Source organism: Lolium rigidum, chromosome 1 (genome assembly GCF_022539505.1).
Source record: "Lolium rigidum isolate FL_2022 chromosome 1, APGP_CSIRO_Lrig_0.1, whole genome shotgun sequence".
Taxonomy (NCBI): domain Eukaryota; kingdom Viridiplantae; phylum Streptophyta; class Magnoliopsida; order Poales; family Poaceae; genus Lolium; species Lolium rigidum.
The window spans coordinates 294,768,586-294,791,142 of NC_061508.1; the positions used below are offsets into that span (position 1 = coordinate 294,768,586).

The 22,557-nt window shown below is 49.3% G+C and overlaps 1 protein-coding gene across 1 annotated transcript; it reads right to left on the reverse strand.

Moving 5' to 3' along the window:
• Nucleotides 1–11,770: 11,770 nt before the first annotated feature.
• On the reverse strand, nt 11,771–12,169 carry LOC124660382 (protein GLUTAMINE DUMPER 6-like). The gene has a single exon (XM_047198191.1). It carries the CDS (start codon nt 12,167–12,169, stop codon nt 11,771–11,773), a length of 399 nt encoding a protein of 132 aa, XP_047054147.1.
• Nucleotides 12,170–22,557: the final 10,388 nt, after the last annotated feature.

The following is a 22,557-nucleotide window of genomic DNA, read 5'->3' on the forward strand; positions in this document are numbered from 1 at the left end:
GGATGATGAGTGTGCGGTATTTGTCCCTGCTCAACACATGCAATTGAAATGGAATGTTGGAAATGATCGGCAATGGAAGAAATATATAAGAAAGCATAAGTTACGACGGCCGTGAGCGGATGTGTACTTACTCGGGAAAGACGAGGCAGAAGAATGGTGTTGCTCTCTTTGTGCATGAGCATGAAGTTACGGAGGTACCGCACCGCCTTGGTCCGTGTCCTTGAGCCGTCACTGGAGCTGGCTATCGCGCATGTAGTAGGGATCCGCTACCGCGATGTGGCGGGGTCTCTCTCTCTGTTGATCTTCATCCGAAGATTAATCGCGTATAGGCGGACCAAGTTATAGTCGAGCCGTTTCGAGTGAAATAGATTGAAGAGACGTCCTCGAACGCTATGAAGAAGATATCCGCGGGGTCTTCATTGACGAAGTTCTGGTTGGACGGCACCTTGACCGAGAACACCGGGTAATTTGGATCCTTTTCTTTAAGAAGGACGCTCTCTTGATAATGAATAGAGTGCTTCGCAAAGGGAGCATTTGTCCACTTGCGAGGTGTTCCATGTCCGGAGGCGAGTATAGGTTGACCGAGCTTCATGACACCGGGGCAAGCCATCCGGTGTAGGTGGTACCATGTCGTCGGCCCGGATCCTCTTAGGAGCAAACCGGTGGCTCGAAGATGCGCCCTTCTTGGCTCCTCTCTTCCTTCCCTTCTTCACTTGACCTACTGGGGGTGCTTGTGGTGCTGATGGTGGTGCTTCGGGTGCTGGTGGTGCTTCCGAGGTTTGTTGGGGTTGATTTGGGTGGATCCCCGATGATCGTCTTACGCAGCGTGTTAGGGCTGAAAACGGTAGCAGGCTTGACTTGAGCTGGATTGCCAGCCTCCGGAGGAGTGTCTTGAGAAAGACCCGTGAAGACCAGGCGCTGCTTCGTGACTGTAGGGGGACGACTAAGTTGATCGCCGTGTGTGCGGAAGGCTTGTTCATCCATAGGAGGCATGTACATATCTTGGCTGCGGGCGCCGGTGTTGATGTAGGCATCGATGTCATCATCATCATCTACATCATTGCCATCAAGTGGCGCCATGTCCTGGACCTTAGGTGGTGGCGGTTGCGATGCCGCCGCTTGGCGTACCGTGCGTCTAGTAGGCGGTCGTTGCGGTAGCGCTCCCAACAACTGTTTGTGGCGTCTGGTGGTGACGGCGATCGTCGGTTCCTTCCGGGTGGCGGCGGCGACCGTCGGTTCCTTCGTGGGTAGTGGGGGCGGCGACCGCCGTTTCCTTAAGGGGGTCGTCGGCGTTGGCGATCTTGGGCCGGATGATAGGGGAGGTGGCGCCGGTGCTTCTCTCACCACTCGGAAGACCCCCCCCCCCCCGCACGAATGCGGTTCTTCGGCCATTTCATAAGCCATGAGGTGCAATCCCCAAGGGGCAAAACCTCGCCTTCTTCTGTGCCCGGAGGTTGAAAGGGGGGATGGCGTAGCGGTACTCCGGCACTACCATTACCAACTTGACCTTCGCCACGTCTTCCGTCAATGTAGCGCCGTGCATAACGCGGGAAGCCATGACAAAGCCGCTAGCAACTTCCACCAACTTGCCGCCGGCTCCACCGTTTGCGTAAGTATGCATTGTTCATCCCGAGTCGTGGGCGCCATGTTGGGCATCGTGAGATGGCAGTCACGAAAGGCATATATAGTTAAAGAAGATGACGCGAAGGAGTAACTAATGAGTTTACCTCCTTGATGGCGTCGATCTCGGCTACCGTCGATACAAGGGCGGCGGTTGGGGGCGTCGATGCGACCGACTGGAGCTGCGGCGGCGGCTGGAGCTGCGGCGGCGTCTCGGTGGAGCCCGACGCCGGCGGTCGGGTGGAGCGGCACCGTCGGCGACACGTGGAAGCTTGAGTTGCTGCCGCTAAGGCTGGGCACATGTATCGGCCCCACTTGACCTCCCGCATTCCAAACAGCTAACCCCTCAATCAACCCAGGGGGATGATCGCGTCGGATCTTCTCGTCCAATAACTTGTTCATCATCTCCGTGTTCTCCACAGGCTTTTCGGCCACCAGGCTTCTCTAGTGACTCCACCTTCTTCTTCAGCTCCTGAACCTCGGATTTATCCTTAGCCGATGACCTCCTCTCCAACTTTCTCGTCTTGGCATCCGATCCGTAGTACTCGGATAGCTTCATACTTGTGCCAAAGCCGGACACACGGCCAGCCGACGTCGGTGGCTTGTCTGGCTCCCTCTCCTTGTACTTGTTCATCGCCTCTGTTGAAAGGCGTGTCCCACGGTTCCGTCGACCCCCGGGACGACGGGCCAGCCTTCGTCAACTCTTCATCCTTTAGACAAAGGAACTTAAGGTTAGCCCATTTGGCTTCATTGCCTAATAAGATGAGCGAAATAATATAGAACTATCCTTACCGGGTACTTCTCGAAACCCTTCACGTCTTCGTGATCCGTAATAAATTCCCCCGTCTTCCGCCTAAGTAGTAGCGGGACCGGACAAAGTTCCTAGCCTGTTCATCCTGGATTTTGTGCCAGGGGTTTTCTTTCCCAGACGTACCATCTCGGCATCCTCCTTGTCCCAAGTGGGCTGTTTTCCTCGGTAACCGCCGCTTCCGCAATGGTGGGTCCCTAAGTTCAAATCCCGCATTTTCTTCCCCCAGGCGGTCCATTTTTTAACAAGCGTCACTCCGTAAATAAGACTTGAATGCATTAAAGTCTTCTAAGGAGAGCGACGGGTCTTTGCTACTTATCCTCTCCCAGCTTTCACCGGCCTCGATCTTTCCCTTCAGCCGGTTCTTCCAGTCTGCTCAAGGCGGTGCTCATCTTCGTGAGAGCTAAAGAGTCCACCTTCTTATTTAACGGCTCCGGGAACGTGTATCGTTGGTGAAGCTTCGGAGGAGGGATTGGGCGATAGCCTCGTTCTCCTTGCTTCGAGGTCCCGAGTTAGGATCGGCACGGTTTCACTGGACGATGCACCCTAGTTGCATGCCGTACCCTTTGGCAACCCACGAAGGCTCCAAGGGTAGGCCACTTTCGGAGACTACCGTGAAATGATCGGTGACGTTGGCGAGAGCACTTGCGGCCTCCGATCCCTCCTTGCCCTCCTCGCCGTCCTCTTCTTCTTACCCTCCTGAGGGTTGCCGCCGCTATCACCTTCCGTGCGGTTGGCCGCGTTCTCTTCACCGGCCGTCTCTTCACCGGTCTGGGCGGCGTCGTCCCAGGTATCGTCATCGTCGCCGGTGTCGGCGGCGGCCCCCCGGCCCTCTCCCTCGGAGGCAGTGTCCCGGCCCTCTCCCTCGGAGGCGGCGTCCCGGCCCTCTTCCTCATCGTCGGGCGACTCGGCGGCGGCCTTCCGGGGCTGCTCGTAGCCCTCCCAGAAGTCCTTGTTGGCCTCTCTCGCTTCATCGTTCTGGCTCCTGGGCTTAGAAGTGTTGCCCGACATGTTTATTTGCACTTCATTAAAAAGAGGCAACAAGTTAGTACAAAAGTCAACCAGAAAATTCGGCATGACTTTTGCTAATTTTTTCTACGTAGGAGTGCCCATTTCTCAACCGAAACGGAAGTTAATCAACGCTTCGGGAGAAATGGGCAACTCAATGAAATCCCCGCAAAAATATCCACCATATACACCATATATCCACCATATCCACCATAAACCGAAAACTCTGGACATATATTGCTGGAGCAAATTAACCTGAAGCATCTACAATACATCAAACAAAACCTGGTGCATCAATACAGCTGGCATTATTAACCTAGAGCATCAATACAACAAATATTATTAACCTGGAGCATCTACAACAAATTAACCTGGAGAATCTACAAATACATCAAACAAAACCTGGAGCAATCACTCGGAGCACTACAACAAACCTGGAGCATCTTTTTAACCAACTCATTAGCATATTTAGTGCAGCCAAGGCAGTAGCTAATGACTTAGAAAAATGACTTCAATAGTAGGCAGTAGCATTTCATTCAAAATCAACTAGGCAGTATCATTTCATGATTAGCTTGTTCATTTTTTCATTTGTATTAAAAAACCTAACAAATCCTAGCTAGCAGTAGCAATAAAGAACATCAACATATAAAATTCCGGAGATAATTAAATAGCGTAAGCTTGAGCATCATATGGAAATGCTAGTGTCTTCAAATGAAAATGCTATTACTCATAATTACTTAAATTTTTGGTAGATAATTACTTAAATTTAAAAAGGCAAGTATATGCTTCTTCATAACCAAGAATACAAGCTTAAATTTAAAAAGGCGAGATATGCTTCTTCATAACCAAGAGCAAGCCAACCAGTAGCTACTGCCAACATGTGAGCATGAGCATCATTTACATACAGAGAAACAACAACAACATTAGCTTGTTCATTTTTATTTTTATTCCCAAATAGTAGGTTGTAGCTTGTTCATTCAAATAGTAGGCAGTAGCTTTTTTATCTCTAAATTCAAACAGCAGCATTTCATGTACTAGTAGCATTATTATCTTGAAACCCCAAGCAGTAACGGTATATCATGACATGTGACCAGTAGCTACTGCCAATATATTCATGAAAGCATCATCCAATGCATTATTTGGGGGAAGCAAAATTGGGGTGCTATAGGATCATAGGCATTCATAGGTTTGGGAAGTGGCCCCTAGCATCACCAAGCTATTAAACCACAACCAAAGCATTAATCATCATAATCTACTAAGATTCAGATTATAATGGATATTTACCAACAATTACTTGGCATCCGGCCATTCATTCTATGCAAACAAATTGAATCATTATGAATACATAGTTCATCAATAAATAGTTCCGAGTAATTCATACTCGACTCTCCATTAACCCTCTTTTAAACATTTTCAAAATTCTTATCATCTGTCTAAATCAAAATTCATACTGACCATCAAATTTCTATTTGACTAACACATCAAAATTCATAAATTGAATGTCCACATAAGCTATAGCAGCACTACATCAAAATTCATACTGACCATCAAAATTCTATTTGACTATATGTATATGCAACATTGTCAATTGCTCAATCAAAATTAACTACATCACCAAGCAAGAAATTAAGCAAATTGAGAACCAAATTGAGAGGCGAGGGGGGGGCGGGGGCACAGGGGAGAGGGGGGGGCGGGGGCACGGGGGAGAGGGAGGGAGGCACAAGGGAGAGGGAGGGAGGCACAGGGGAGAGGGAGGGATCTCACCGACGGCGGCGCTAGGCGGTGATGGCGAGCGCAGGCGATGGTCCTCCTCCTCCTCCTCCTGCTGCTCGCGGCGCGGCGGGGTGGTCCTCCTCCTCCTGCTCGCGGCGTGTGCGGGGTGGTCCTCCTCCTCCCGCTCGCAGCGTGGGCGGGGTGGTCCTCCTCCTCCTCCTCTTCCTCCTGCTCGGTGGTGCTAGGCGGCGGTGGCGAGTGCTAGGCGGCGGTGGAAGCTAGGGTTCGTCACGCGGATACGAATGGGGAAGAGAGAGATGGGGGGAAGAGCGAACCGCTCATTTCACCAAGTCGATGAGGTTGCGTGGCGCACCTAGTTGTGCATGCGCCATAGAATTCCTTAATCTGTGGCGCACCACGCGGGACATGCGCCACAGAATCAAGGAATTCTATGGCGCATGCAGTACTAGGTGCGCCACGGAACTTATCGACTTAGTAAACAACCGGGCTAATCGTCGTGTTCCGTCGTAAACACAACATTAGCCCGATGGTTAAGCCCACTCGGTAGGCTTGGGTAACCCAGGTTCGAACCCTGGTTGCCCCTACTTTTTTCCCTTTTTAAAAATATTTTTGTTACATTTTCAAGAAACAACACAACATTTAATAATAATTACTAGAGATTTTCAATTACAAATTACTTGTCTCACACACACATGTTCTTGTCTCTCTCACACACACATGCATGTACTTGTCACACACACATACACCAAAAAAAGATCTTCTTCGTCCCGACTCCGAGCTCTAGCGCCGTCTCTTCGCAATCTTCTTGCCCTTTCGGTTGTTGGCGGTTGAATACTTTATACCGGCCACCTTGAGATTTCTTCGCGTGAATGGACAACCTTTAGAGGGTAGGGAGGTCTTCCTTCTTACTTTACTAGTAGTAGGCATGTCGAAGTGCCCGTCGAATTCCTCCTCCATCTTCGGGTCACCGTTCTTGTCCAAGTCTTCCTCGTTGGCGTCTCCTTGCATTCCTATGATGCTCCTCTTGCCCCTCCTCACGACAACACGGCTAGGCCTCGACGGATCGGTGATGAAGAAGCATTGGTCAACTTGGCTACCGAGTACCCATGGCTCATTTTTCGCGGATGCGTTCTTCGATTTTGCATCGGGTATAACCATGGTTGTGAAATATCGGCCTTCTTTTTCGACCTTCTTGGCCCATCTCACACGAAACATTGGCACCGTCTCTCCACAGTAATTGAGCTCCCATATCTCCTCGATCCTTCCAAAAAATCTTTCCTTGACATTAGTCTCGTCATCGGCGTATGACAAGCATAGTTACTCCCGAGTTTTGATTTTCACTATTTCTGTCCTTTTCCTCGGTGTAGAATCCGTAACCGTTGATGGCGTACCCCTGATAGGTCCTTACGTTATGCGCGGGTCCCTGTGATAAGGTGTATATGAGTTTTTCATCTTCGGTAGAAGGCGTATTTCTCTCGTGCTTCAACCAGCTTGAGTTTGCTTGAACCAACGCGTGAAGCTGGAGTTGTGCTTTTGGTTACGTCTCCCATCTTCCTCGGCCGGCCCATATCGATGTAATTCTGCTCGACCATGCTTTTGTGCTCTTGCACGAAAGGTTCGGTCAGTTTTAAGTGTTGTAGCGCGACCCGGTGAGCCCTGTCAAAGTCGTCGCGTCGATTTTCAATGCCGACATGGACCGAGCGGTAGCCCTCGCGGTGACCGACTCCAGCCGAGCCTCCCGAGGTGCGTCCCGGGTGGTAGACCAACATGATCCTCGTCGTCCCGGTGCTTAGATAATTCGGCGAAGGAGATGCACTCGTAGGTTAGAAACCCCTTGGCCATGCTTGCGTCTGGACGGGCCCTATTGCGAACGTATCCTTTCATGACACCGTTCTGCCTTTCGAAAGGCATCATGTTGTGGAGGAACGTTGGGCCGAGCTGCTTGATGTCTTCAACAACATGGAGAAGGAGATGGACGCATATATCACAGAATGCAGGCGGGAAGTAAATCTCGAGCTCACATAGTATCACCACGATCTCATCCTGTAGCATCTTGAGCTGCCTCACGCCGATCGACTTCCTCGGTGATAACGTCAAAAAAGTTGCATAGGCCAAACAGCGTATCACGGACGTGCTCGTCCATTATGCCTCGGATCGCAACGGGAAGTATCCGCGTCATTAGCACGTGGCAATCGTGAGACTTCATCCCGGTGAACCTCTTCTTCGCTACGTCCAGATATCCGCTTATATTCCCCGAGTAACCGTGAGGAACTTTCACTCCTAGGAGGCACCTGAAAAACTGCTCGAGCTCCTCCGGACTCGTTGTGAAGCAGGCAGCGGGAAGCTGCACCGCGTTCTTCTTAGCCCTTTTACGGAGACGTTGAGTCCCTTCCGTCTGATCATCATCATCATCATCATCATCATCGTCAGTATCGGGGGCTTGAAGATCTTTCCTGATGCCAAAATGTTTAAGATCGTATCTTGCTTTCGGTCCATCCTTGGACTTCTCTGAGTTGCAAAGAGTGCCAAGCAGACTCTCGGTAACGTTCTTCGTAATGTGCATGACATCGAGGTCGTGGGGCGTGTGGAGGACCTTCCAGTACTCCAAGTCGTGGAAAACAGACCTCGCTTTCCATACACCGAGCAGCGGCTCCGGCTTCGGTCGCTTCTTTCCCGGCGCTGGGCACTCCTTCCAATTTTTCGGAAGATCATCGATTTCTGCGCGGCTCCTCGGGCGTGGGGGGCCATCGGGCTCATCTTTGCCATTGAACGGATCACCGCGTTTTCTCCACGGGTGATCCAAGCGAAGCCACCTTCGAGCACCTGGGTAGACGGTTTTCGAGGACCCGGGATCCCTTGGTAGTTGTAGATGCGGGGTATCGTCCATGCACTTCACACGGCCGTTGAATCCGTGGCCCACCCGGCGGATACATATGCGTAACCAGGATAGTCCGTGACCGTCGTGATCAACGCGGCTCTCATATCGAAATAAGTTCTAGTGTAGGCGTCCCACGTACGGGGTGGCGTCTTCCACAACGTGTCTAACTCCTCTTTCGGCAGCCCGAGATACAAATGCATGTCGACACCGGTTGTTTCGGCCCCCGAATGAGAATACTCGGGTGTATGTACCTTTGCTTGGTGCACAGCCACGGGGGTAGGTTGTAAGGCCATACAAACACGAGGCCAGGTGCTATGCGTGCTACTCTAGTTGCCGAACGGATTGAGTCCATCGGTGCTCATACCCGGCCCGATGTTCCTTGCGTCGCCCCGAACCTAGGGAAGGCGATGTCCAATGTTTGCCACTGTCCCGACGTCCGAAGGGTGTGTCGACATATAGCCCATCTCCGGATCTTCTTCGGGCTTCTGCCTTTCCTCGTGCCATTGCATGAGCTTTGCTTCCTTAGGGTCCACGAAATACCGCTAGTACGGGGAGTGATAGGAAAGTACCATACCACCTTTCGAGGTACCTTCTTGTTCCCAACCTTGTACCGTCCGTGGCCACACACCGGACATGTGGTTCTGTCCTTGTACTCGCACCTATAAATCACACAATCATTAATGCAGGCGTGGTATTTTTCGTGCGGTAGGTCAAGGGACACACGACTTTCTTGGCCTCCTCGGTACTACTTGGCAATGTGTTCCCCTCCGGGAGACGATCGTGCCGAATTTTAAGCTCTTGCTGAAGCCGGAATCGGTCCACTTGTTCTGCGTCTTCATCTCGCAGGTAATCAAGCGTTACATGCAAGCGCGTATCCTGCGGACGACACCCGGGAAAGATCGGAGTCATCCCGTCTTTCTCCATTTGCGACAGCTTGGCTCTCTCTCTAGCTGCAACTCTATCGTTGCTCGTCTCCTGGAGGAGCAGATCTTGAACATGAGAGTCCCGCAAGGCCGAAATTAGCGTGGTCGCGCCGGAATCTTCTTCTTCATCATGATGATGTTCTCCGCCGGCATCTTCTTCTTCATGATGATCTTCTCCGTCGACTTCTTCTTCATGATGATAGTCCCCGTCGGCATGATGATAGTCTTCTTCATGATGATAGTCGTCTCGCTCGACATGGTCTTCATGCGCACCATTTGATGGGGCCGGCCGCGCTCGGTTGTCTTGCATGAAACCGCGCCTCGGCGAGTGCTCGCTCCGGTTGTCCGGAATCGGGGTTGATCCAGCGCTCGAGTTTGCATGATCGACACGGACATCTTATCCGGCGCCTATTGTTCCGAATCATGTCCTCCTTCGCGTCTATCTTGTATCTAGAGATTCGAGCGGAACTCATCGAGAGGACCATGCTTGCCCGCAAATGGTATACATAGAACAGGAAATTAGAACCGCACCAAATGCACACACATGCATGGGCCGTACCTCTCCTCAAGGTATTACATGGAGTGGAAAAATTCGGCATGACCTCTCCTCAAAGTAGGACATATGGGTAGTGCAAAACTTGCCGAAACGGAAATGAATCAACATTTCGGCAAACATCCATGCACCACACCGGCACACACACAAGCGCTTCACCTGCAACAAGCATCCATACACACGACGGCCACACAAGATCTACAAGCATATGCATGTCTCCTCCAAGCATATGTATGTCTCCTCCAACTACTCACCTTCTAGATTCGATACCGAGACGAGACCGCGATCGATGACTTCGAGAGGAGGAGAGAGTATGGAGAGCCTTCTCCTCAACTCCAATTAAGTATCAACCAAAGTAAGTGTAATAAATACCCAAGCAAGTGAAAAGTGGAGTCAAAATGGTATGAGAGAGAAGGGGGGACGAGCTAGATGGAGGAAGAAGAATGGCTTGTGTAGTGTGGTAGGTGGGAGGTTGCTCACTTTTGTAGATCTGGTTCGCTAATTACGTGGCGCACCAACCACAGTGCGCCACGGAATAGCTTATTTCGTGGCGCACCAACCGCGATGCGCCACGGAATAACTTATTCCGTGGCGCACGGAATACGCGTGCGCCACGGGAATACCTTATTTTTGTGGCGCACTGTCGCCGTGCGCCACGAAGAAGTAATTTCGTGGCGCACCGAGGTTTGTGCGCCATAGAAATTGTAAAACCAATGATTGGGGGTGACGGGGTGTGGGGCCCACCAAGTTTTTGTGGCGCACGGTTTAACACAGTGCGCCACAAAATTAAGCTATTTCTGTGGCGCACCGAGCTTCGTGCGCCACAAAATAAGTTTCTGTGGCGCACCAAAAACGGTGCGCCACAGAACTAAGCTTCGCCTATAAGGGTTTTCCTACTAGTGGACGCGCTGTGGTGCCAGAAAATTCCTGGGAAGTGGTCTCTTTGCTCGCCACGTGTCGCAAGGGGAAGCAACATGGGGATGAGGGAGGAGAGAGAAGACAGGGGAGAGTGCAGCTTTTCCCTTTTTTTTCTCGATTCGTTTTTTCAAAATGAAATATCTTGAGAACCGTAAGTCTAAATTACGAACTGTTTCCACTTTTGAGACCCTTTCATCGAGATCTTCAAAACTAGATCCCATGTTGATAGGTTTCGAGATAAATTTTTTCCGTACTTCCTATACTACGTTGGTTGTACTTGTATTGTGTATCTAACCGTACTCGTGCATGAACTGATAAGTACTTCTGTTTTAAATGTATTGGTGCATTTTTTCCCTTTACTCGTGTGTGCGACTGTACTTGTATTCGTTCGTATGCGCGACTGTACTTACTCGTGTGCGCGACTATACCTGTCTTATGTGGGTGACTGTACCTGTACTCGCTCGTGTACGTGACTGTACTTACCCGTGTGCGCGACTGTACCTGTCTTATGTGGGCGACTGTACCTGTACTCGCTCGTGTACGCAATTGTATTTGTGTGTCGTATGTAAGTGTACTCGCACTTCGCGGTACCCGAATTTACATGTGAACTGGAGTACGCGCGCAATGCATGGTAGCTAGTGTGCGTCTGCCCACCTATATACGCACGTATGAGTTAGTTCCATTTGATCCTGCCGCTGTGTGCGTGCTTTGGTAGTTGTACTTGCCGATGGAACGATGAAAAGGGATGTACTCGTGTTCGAGGGAGTTCGGGGAGTACGCGCGCGCGAGGGAGAGGCGCGGCTGCGTACGCGCACGGGCAGGTGGCCACGCGTCGCACTGTCGCAAGCCCATCTTCCCTTCGGGAAGGTTGGCCTCCAGGGAACGATACACTACTGTTGCCTGTTCAGATAAAAATAGAGAGTTCGCTACACCAGACATGTAAAAAGTTTTTTTTTTAAGTCGCCCGGAGCCAGGCCCAAGTCGCTTTGTCACTTTGCACAATCTAGAGCTACTATGTGGTTAATGCTCAGTCAGGAATCAACCCACACCCAGCTGAAACTCGCGGAAAATTGAAGTGAAAATCGATCAAAGCAGGTCGGAGGGCGGCCAAGCACGCATCATGATTCATGCATTAACTGGAAGAAGATGCAAGCAAAAAAACTTCATTCGCTGTCGCAATCACAGATCTCACGACGTCAACCGCCGATAGAGTACTATCTTCTCTGCTAGATATACATACTACTCCTAGAAATTTCACAAACAAAACTGGTCCCGCGTCCCGCAGGACGGCAGGAGCACACGGGTGCGCGCCCGGTCGGCGGCGCGCCTTAGGCCGCGTCCACCTTGCGCTGCTCGCCGGCCTGTGCGGCGGTGGCGAAGGCGAAGGGCCTGGCGCTGGCGATGAAGGACGGCATGTGGTTCCCGGCCATGATGACGACGAACTTGGGCTCACGGTCCAGCGGCGCCATCATCGTGCCCCGCGCCGAAGCCTCCTCCGTGGCGCTGCCGTGCCGCGACGAGCCGGCGGACGGCTTGGGGCGCGTGCAGACGAGGATGAGCAGCGCCACCGCGATGAGGCCCATCATGAGGGTGAAGCCGATGAAGAGGTAGGGCGTGGGCGTCCTCCACAGCGCCGCGTGGCCGACGTGCCCCGCCGCCGCGGCAGTCGCCTGTTCGTTGCTGCCGACGCCAACGAGCGCCGCCGCGGCTTCTCTCGCCGGCCTCATAGCACACGAATCGGGATCGATCCTTCTCTCTCTCTCGGGCTCTGTTTTTCTACCTGTGTGCGTGCGTACACTGGAGAGTGGTTTTGCTGCGGTGAGTGGGAGATTGCGAGCAAGTGCAGGGGAGAGGCGGGGGCATTTTATAGGCGGCGAGCGGGGAGGAGAAAGAGATTGCTGGGTTTGGATCGTCTCGTCTCTCTGTGCTGACAGCTACGACGAGCTGCCGCAGCGGCTGGGTTTTGGCCACGTGGACCATGCATGCTGTATGCGATGAAAATGAGACGCGGAGACTCGAGAACACCGGCGCGCCCGCGTGTAAAATAAAATAGCCTGGTCCTTCTCAACGCTATGCAAGTTAGACTAGTCACAATGGGAAATATCATACACTAGTATCATGTACATGATACTAGTTTATGATACTACCTCCACAATGCATAGTATCATAATATGGTATCAAACTTATGTCATATTTAATGTTTTGTACAATCTCAATGCAAATGTGTGTACATGATGTATTTATCATAAAGTTTTCTAGGTTTATGTGTCATGATACGGTATCATATTATGATACTACTCTCATCTCTCACCTCATTAATTGATGTGACACATCAAATTTTTGCCAATATGGCATGTATGATACTACTTATGATACTCCCACTGGGGCTAGTCTTATAGCGTTTGCAAAAATAGAAAATTGACAGGTATATCATGCATATTAAAGATTCCATGAGCTAAAAATGGTCTTGAGTAATACATGCATAACTAATTAACCAGTTTTGACAAGATGAAGATTTGGTGCACATGAGCACCAGTTCTTCTGATTTTTTAAATATTTAAAAACTGTATTTTTATGTTTCAAAAAATTATAAAAATTATTCCGTGAATACATACATATGTTATGAATACTCGTGCGAAGTTTCGTAAAAATTATGTTGTATGTTTAGCTACGTAGAAAAACAAATTTATGACTGTGTATAGGGACAATTTTTGTTAGTAATTTGTCTTTTTTATATAGTTCATACTACACCATATTTTCGTCCAAAATTTTTTCAGTACATTCAGAAGATTTCTATGTTTTCCAAATGCCGGGAGCACTGATGCTCATGTGCCAAAGTCACTTTTCGGTTTTGACTGGATTATATCAACATGTTTTCTCTTCCTCTCATAGAGACAAAACATGTAGGACGAAGACAAAAACTATGTTACTGAGCTGAACTAAGAAGTACATGACTGAACTGAACTAAAAACTATAGAGCTAATCCATGGTGTCTGTGGGCTACAACTACCACTACTGGACTACCTTCCGGTATTGGTAAGTTGGAATAGAACCTGCAGGATGAAACTAGATATGACTGTCGCATGTTGCGCAAGAGGTGTTGGCCTAGCGATGTAGACCGGCGTCATATCTAAAAAATTTACAACAACAATTATGCATTAAAAAATACAACAACTATTTTTTTTACTAACGTATGTTATGACAATATATCTTGTATTAGGTTGATCAAATTGATGATCTAGAGATACACTAAGAGAGTACTCATACAACTAGACAGGTCTACCATGATATAGTAAACCTTGCCGTGAATAAAAGGGAGTCATTAGTTGTGAAGGAGCCCAAAAATATATATGTTCATGAATAAGTGAACTCTTTTAGATACAGATGTATCACCACCAGTGTTATCGCACCCACTTGTCGACTACACCGTTGCAAAGCAAGAATTAGTAGGCTCACATATGCATCACATGTGCAGGTTCGGACAGGAATATCATCCTACAACAATGCCCCCACACCAGCCTTTGAAGCAGTGTTTTCTTTGCATCAAAGACCCCAGGGCCTTATGAACCATATCTAAGGATGTTTCCAACGGAGGATCGCATACTATTCCGTACCCGTTGGTGTCCGCGTGGCTTAAATATGAGACCTAGCTAACTGTGACCCTGAACGGATTATTGATCATCTTTGTGCCACACAACCACATTTTCAGAGCAAATTTTGGGCCAGTTTGCGGTGAGACGACCAACGTCTACACGAGTCCGTGCGTTTGGCTTTGGCCTGACCACGTACATGCTCCATTAATAAGCAGAGAGAGCATGACGGTGGACACTGATTGGTCCCTGCCAATGAAAGGTGGCCCACATAATTTATTCTAAACTTGTGCAATTCTATTATTTTTGCTACGTTTAAAATATAAGTAATTCCTTATTTCATATTGGCTAGCTGCTTGCAATTTTTTTTTCAAAACCTTTTGAACATTTTATCGATTTTTCTTTTCAAAATAACCATCACCGTTGGGTAGCATAAATAGAACCTGAATGAACAGTCGTCCGTTTCTATGAGGTCCCCTGTGAGGAATGACGTGCGAGCATCCATACACGGCGGCACGAACTGAGCTAGCCATGATAATTCGTTGGTTGAGTTGCCGCGCACACTCAATCATCCGCGCATGCGAGTAATTACTACCTCCATCCCATGACATAGGGCTTATGCGTATCTCTAGATTGTCAACTTAGCTGACATTATTAATTATACAACATGAAAATATATCATTAAAAAATAAAACATCTAAGCTTTTTCTAATGATATGTGTTTTGTATATATTTTATTGTATTATAATTGTCAATTTACATCCTATAAATATGTGCAAGGTCTATAAACCAGGATGGAGGGAGCACTAATTTACGGCCAGCTGCCGTGGCGTGTGGTGGGACGCGTGCCGTGCGCGGCGTCTCGAAGGAAGCAATGCAAGCCGCTAGATCATGCCATCCACAGCTACAGCTTCCAGCTGCAATAGCGTCATCTGCTACATCGATCCACGATCGCGCATTGCTTTGCTAGCTAGCCTTGGACCCCCGTCAAGATAGTAGTACGTAGACCGCTGCTAGCTAGCTGGATTTTTACGGGAAATGTATCAAAACGTATACTCCAGCTTCAGGCTTGGGCTGATGCAAGAGACAGAGGGACAACCGGTGGGGAAAGGGGCCTGAAAAAGTGGTGGCACGAATCGGCCGTCCGTATCGCGCGTCCTGGCCGTCGTCGTCTAGTTGACGATCGTGTCGCCATTTTTGACAGGTGGTCAGATCAGAAACATTCCAAGTCCTTCCACACATGCTAGAGATCCAAGACGTCGTCGGTCGTCGTCGTCGTCAATTTGTGCACAAGTAGTTGGGTGATCGATGGTGTCCGCCAGCTTTTGACATCAGGGCATCTCCAGCGGCGCGACGCAAACGGACGCTAAGCGACCGTTTGTGTCCGCCATGACCGAAAATGCGTCGTGCACCCTCTCCAGCGGCGCGACGCAAAGTGACCGGGCCGCCCGCAGAGACGCAAACCTGGCCCAAATATGCGCCAAGTTTGCGTCTCGGCGGACGCTGCGCGGACGCGTAAAGTGTCCGCTGCGTCCTGGCACGGGCCCGCCTGGCAGCGTCACAACTGCTTCGTCTTCGGCAGCATTACTTGCGGGCGGCGCGCCGCAGCCTTTGCAGGGCCGCGTTAATGGCGTGCCTCGGCTTCCGCGAGCGTGCGCAGCTAGCGCACGCAGCGGCGTCGATGCGTCTTCTCCGCCGCATGCGGCAGCGAGGCGTCGCTTCGGCAGTCTGCGGCTGCCTCGCGTGCCGCGCGTAGTAATGGCGATGCCCCGCGTGGCGCGGCCGTCGCCCTGCCTCCGACCTATATAAACAGGGGCGCCAGCATCTCATCTCCTCCGCACTAAACCCTAGCCGCCGCTGCCGTAGCGCCACTCAGTAGATCCACCATGAGCAGCGCCGGACGCGGCCAGGCTGCCGCGCCTCCACCTCCACCTTCACCTCCCACTCCACCTCCCCCGGCCTCGAGCTCCGACGACGGGTTCGACTCCGACGACAGCACCGACCTCCTCCACCCGGTCAGGGACGCCGCGGACCTCGGCCGAAGCGGAGAAGGAAGCGAGAGGAGGAGCGGGCAGCCCATGCGGCTGTCGGCCGCCGAGCTGGAACAGCCGCAGGCCGGCGGCCGCCGCCGCAGCCCGAGGACTCGACTCGGAGATTTCATGGTCATCCGATGACCCTGATGCGCCGACGCCAGAGGAGAAGGCGGCGGAGCAGCGGGCCCTCGTCGAGTCTTTCGAGACGCTCAAGGACAAGGCCGCCAACGCGAGGCTGGAGCAGGCACTGCAAGAGGACGCGGCGGCGCACCGAGCCATAGCGGCCGCGCGGGAGGCGGCGGAGAAGCAGGCCACGGAGCGACGCAACGACGGTGCCGGCCCGTCAGGAACCAAGTAGTCTAGGTCTTGTATAGTTTTTATTACTTTCTATGTTTGGTTTTCATATGTAATCAATCGCTCGTGGTAGAAAACCAAAGGAATTGTATGAAGATCAAACTATGTTCCAATTCAAAAATGGGTCGCCCCGGTGGGAGCACACGCAGACGCAAACGGACGCGCGGTCAAAATATATCCGCTGGGCGACGCAAATGGACGCTGCCGACCACTTTTGGGCGTCCGAAATGCGTCGCGCCGCTGGAGATGCCCTCACGCACACTGATCCACTCGCCGCGGTGCGCACTAGCTAGCTTAATTAACTAGCTAGATCAGTTGGTGATGACGCGCTAATGGTAAAGCGGGGAGGAGGAATTATTACCACCACTTCCATGTTCTTCCAACCGGATTCTAGCATAACATCGCTTTGCATCTTAACAGTTACTAATGATTAAATAATTTGACATTTTGCTGAAAGAAAGTTAACTAGGCCTACCATTCTGGAAGAAGAATAATCAACCCGGATTCGTAGCATTATCCGTGGATTCGTGTGGCTCTCTAGATTACTACGTATTATCCAATAGTTAACTGAACGTGGTTTGTTTGATTCCCGCATCACTTCATAATGGGATGACACCATGACGGGAACAGAGCAATTTTTTTAAGAACACAAGCATAGCATATCTTCTGCATTAAGATAGAAATAAAACTTTACGAACACACTAGAACAAAGGTCAGGGACCTGGCTCATCCACTCACACTGCACAACCCACGCCAGCCCCGCACGAGTAGCAACAACTCCCACAAACCAACAATGACTACCCAAACAACCATGGCCACCGAGAATCGAGGCCGCGTCACGACCGGTTCCAGAAGCTTCCGATGAACAGCCACGACTTCAAGCAGCACGAGCAACGCACCATCCACCCATGTGCCTAGATAGAAGAAGTCGGCAGGTGAATGGCAGGCTCGGACCGGACCCGAAGAAGGCGCCGCCAAGGAAACACCGGCGATGGCGTACATTGCGCCCTCAAAACTCATGCCTTGAATTGGGACCAAAGCCAACTCCAGCAACCGCCCTAGGGACTCCACAAGCAACCCCTCTAGAGCCCCCAACGAGGTAACGACGCCATGGCGCCGCCGCTGCATGGTTCGGCAAGCCGGACATAGGGTTTCCCCTGATGCTAGAGGAAGAGGGATCGCGGTCAAGGCCATAACGACGCCTTCAAGAAGGAGACGACACCCGTAGGCGTCGCCGTCGTCAACGCAAAGAAGGGATTTCTCCTGGCCCGCCCCTCACCCCCACGAGGTCCATCGGAGCAGCGACAAACATAGATGGAGGGTGTTAAACGTATGTTAGTCAACCTCCTTGTATAGTCGGATATCGTATGTGTATAGGAAACGTATACCAACTTGTCCCCTGTTGTATGATTGTATATGCAATATAAAGTCACACCTGTAGACCCACGTTTGGGCAACGACAAACCCTACAATTGTCTTATGATATGGTATCAGAGCTTCACTTCTTCAAAAATCGCATCTAGTTCGTCATGAACTTTGGATCTTCTTTGTCTACCCCCATGGCGCCCTCTAGCAGCTCGCTCGGCGAGTCCCTCTCAGAAAAGCTGACGGGAGAGAACTTCATGATGTGGAAAACTCAAGTCATGCCGGTGATCAGAGGAGCGCAATTGGCTGGTTACCTTGATGGCTCGATCAAGGCGCCAGAGGTGGAGCTAATCAACAAAGATGATAGCGGGAAGGAGACTAGTATCCCAAATCCCGCCTATGCACGCTGGATTGTGGAAAATCAGACCGTCCTTGGGTACCTTCTCAGGAGCATGACGTGGGAGGTCTTGGTGCAGGTCACCGGATTAGAAAGCGCGGCGGAAGTCTGGGCATCGGTGACGGAGATGTTCTCCGTGGTGTCACAAAGTCGGACCGTCCACCTTCGAACTGCGTTGGCCAAGACGCAAAAGGAAAACATGTCCGGGAAGGCCTACTTCGGACGGATCAAATCTCTGGCTGATGAGATGGCGAACGCTGGGCAAAGATTGGATGATTCTCAGATTATATCCTATATCCTAGCTCGTCTTGATGACCAGTATGATGGGTTTGTGGCGTTGATCATGACGTTACTGAAGACAGCGATGAAGGTCACGATCAGTGATCTGTATTCCATGTTCCTTCCTTATGAAGCTCGGCACCAATGGAGCCTTTGGCGATGATAACTGCCAACACTGCGTCTCGTGGAGGCTACGGAAACCGCGGAGGCGGGAGTGGCTATGGACAGCGAGGCGGCCATAGAGGTGGCGGGCGTGGAAGTTATGGTGGTGGTCGTGGTGGCGGCCAACAGAATTACAATGGAGGGGTGGCTTTTATCCCCAAAATAATAACGGTGGAGGAGGAGGCTTCCACTCTCAAGGCGGGCAGTACCAGCAGCGTCAAGGAGGGGGTGGACATTCTCAGGGCGGTGGAGCTTCTGACGTGACATGTCAGATATGTGGAAAAGTGGTACATCCAGCGTTTCGTTGTTGGAAGCGCTTCCACAAGAACTACCAATCCCAGGCTGAAAGATCTATGGGTGCGACGACAAGTTCTTATGGCATAGACACTAATTGGTATAGTGATACAGGGGTGACATATCACATTACAGGAGAACTTGACAAATTGACTGTGAGAGATCGTTATCCTCGTCAGGATCAAGTCCACAATGCTAATGGTTCAAGTATGGATATACATCCCACTAGTAGGAAAAGGCTCACTAGTGGCGCACCAAAAACAACATTCTATGGCGCACGGGCAGTGCGCCACAGAAACTTCGCCACAAAAATAAGAATTCTGTGGCGCACCGGCACATGCGCCACAGAATTAAGGTTTCTGTGGCGCACGAGGGCTTATGTGCGCCACAGAAACAGGGGCGCCATAGAATAGATTTTTGGTGTGCCACAGAATTTGCTCGTATTATACACGATTTTGTACTGCCTGCTATACACATACAGGTTATATACAGCAATATACAGATTATATACAGCAACATACAGAAATATGCAGATATAATATAAATACATGTACATTGCACAGATATAATATAGACATCATCATCACATTGCTTAGAGCCCGATCGAGATACGTATATAGTGGCAAGTGCCAAAGGTTTTACATACAACTCTTAATTCATACAAATTTCACCATTTCGAGATACAAAGTGGCCTTCATCCGGTTCCTCCTTTGCTCCCTCCTCTCTACCCGCCAGGCTCGCTTGCATCGGGGTCTTCATCCGGTTCCCTCTAATTAAAATGGAAGAAAGACCATATAATCAATAAATGCCTCATACATTGTTGGTCAACACAAATATTAACATTCAGGGATGGCGTAAGTGAGATCAAGTCCGATGCACAAGAGATTGATATTTGTGCTATCTTACCAGGCTCACTTACGCCACCCCCGAGTGTATGGTGACCAAGCATTTAAATCATTAGCATTTTGAAAATACCAAAGCAAATGGAATGACAAGGGCCTCATACATTGTTGGTCGAAACAAATATTAACATTTAGGGAAAGCGTCAGTGAGGCCAGGTAGGATGCACAAGAGATTGATATTTGTGTCATCGCACCAGGCTCACTGGCGCATCCCCCAAGTGTGTAGTGACCACAAAATTTAATCATCTACACTAAAATGGAAGAAAGGCCAATGCAATTAAGAAGTGCCAACTCAAATAAGAGATAAGTAGCTAGTATGAACTAAATGGAATGCCTCATACTTTGTTGGTCGAAAAAAATATTAACATTCAGGGATGGGGTCAGCGAAGCCAAGTAGGATGCAGAAGAGATTGATATATGTGCCATCACACCAAGTTCACTGGCCCCACCCCCTAGTGTACAAGTGACCAAACATTCTAATCATCGGCCAATGCAATTAAGAAGTGCCAACTCAAATAAGAGACAAGTAGCTTTTATGAACTAAATGGAATGCCTCATACATTGTTGGTCGAAACAAATATTAACATTCCGGGATGGCGTCAGTGAGGCCAGGTAGGATGCACAAGAGATTGATATTTGTGCCATCACGCCAGTCTCACTGGCGTCACCCCGGAGTGTACTTGATCGAACATTCTAATCATCGGCACTAAAATGGAAGAAAGAGCCAAATGGTATCAACTAGATAGCATATGCCTCATACTTTGTTGGTCGAAACAAATATTAACATTCAGGGATGGCGTCAGCGAGGCCAGGTAGGATGCACAAGAGATTGATATTTCTGCCATCACACTAGGCTCGCTGGCGCCACCCCCGAGTGTACGAGTGACCAAACATTCTAATCATCGGCACTATAAAATGGAAAAAAGAGCCAAGTGGTAACTCAACTAGATATCATATGCCTCATATTTTGTTGGTCGAAACAAATATTCACATTCCGGGACGGAGTAAGCGAGGCCGGTAGGATGCACAAGAGATTGATATTTGTGCCATCACACCAGGCTTGCTTGCGCCGCCCCGGAGTGTATAGGTGACCAAACATTCTAATAATCGGCACTAAAATGGAAGAAAGAGCCAAGTGGTATCAACTAGATAGCATATGCCTCATATACTTTGTTGGTCGAAACAAATATTAACATTCAGGGATGGCGTAAGAGAAGCCAAGTAGGATGCACAACAAATTGATATTTGTGTCATCACACCAGGTTCACTCACGCTACCCCAGAGAGTAATGACCGACCAAACATTCTAACCATCGGCAAGTACAAAAACACCACCAAACCACCAACCATGGTGACATAAGTTAAGATGCTCAAACACACATAGCATGGAGCAGATGCTCCAAAGGGATTATTCATCACTTGGTATAGACCAAGTGATGCTGGCAAAAGAGAGGCCAAGCAAGAACCAGTAAATCCAGTAAGTGATAGATATGCCTAAGCAAGTAAGAACACATAGCATATCCCAGCTAACCAGATGAGACAAGTCTTGGTAGCCAACTGAATCACCTAGCACCACCTAGCCTTTTAAAACCATCAGAAACTGTCCATTTGAGAGAAATAACATTGGGGTAATGTTAAAATGTTTGTCTCCATATTTGGGAGACATTTTTAATATTGGAGTTTAGCTAATAGAAATCAAGAACTAGTCTTGATCTCCAAATGGTGATTAGAGGGAATTTATTCATCTTAAGCAACATTAGGGACAAATGGGATCATGCAAGGGACTTGGATCATTTGGATCATAAGGAATCAATTAAGGAGGCAACCAGGGACAAAGGGAAACATTTGATGATCTATTATCATAGGAAACAAAGCAGCAATCTTTTTCCCCTCTAATCTAGCTAGAGTCCTTAAGAGAAATTCTACTTAAAATAAAGTAGCTCTCTGTTGGTATTGATTACCAACAGGAACTCAAGCCACTACTTGATCTTACTAATTCAACATCTGACTAATTAAGCATAAGCTTATTTAGTTACTCTCAACCACTGAGAGATTAACAAAAGACAAACAGATAATTTAACCATATAGTTAAATAGAAGAGGCCCGGAATAATAGTACACCCATAAGGTAAAGCCACATGTGCATGACACTTTGAGCTACCAAGAATAAAGGCCAACAGTGGATAAACATCAGCTCAACCATGTCTTGCACTAGAGGAAAAGTAACCAACATGGAAACTTGAACAGTAAAGTGACACTACAAGCAGCTCACACACACATGCAAACACATGTGTTGTCAACACCACAGGAAGCAGCTAACAGTATATAAACAACACATAGGCTGTATCAGTAGTGCCTTTGACACTCACAAACATCTCAGCCGCATCAGCAGCTTGTCTAGCCATATTTACACCCTCTCTATAGTTCATCAATCCATTAGAACAACACAAGAACACCACAAGATATTCATGGTACTTAGGATCAGTAGGGAATTGATAAAGCAGTGAGGACCAAGCATAACATCAGAAGATGGTTCACCAGATTCCAAAAGATCAAGCCACAGGTATAAACCAACTAGATCAGGCAGTATCTGTTCTTATATTTGCATGACCATATGGGGTGAAATAAAGGGAACAATATAAATTCATTTGTTCCAACTATCCTGCAACTAGGTCTTGTCTAGGAGGATCTGGAGGAACTATTTCTCTCAGATGGCATAGAAGTGCTATGCTAAGTCATCA

What these genes read in the sequence shown, in the direction of transcription:
- LOC124660382 (XM_047198191.1), bottom strand. Translation starts at nt 12,169, where the DNA reads ATGAGGCCGGCGAGAGAAGCCGCGGCGGCGCTCGTTGGCGTCGGCAGC.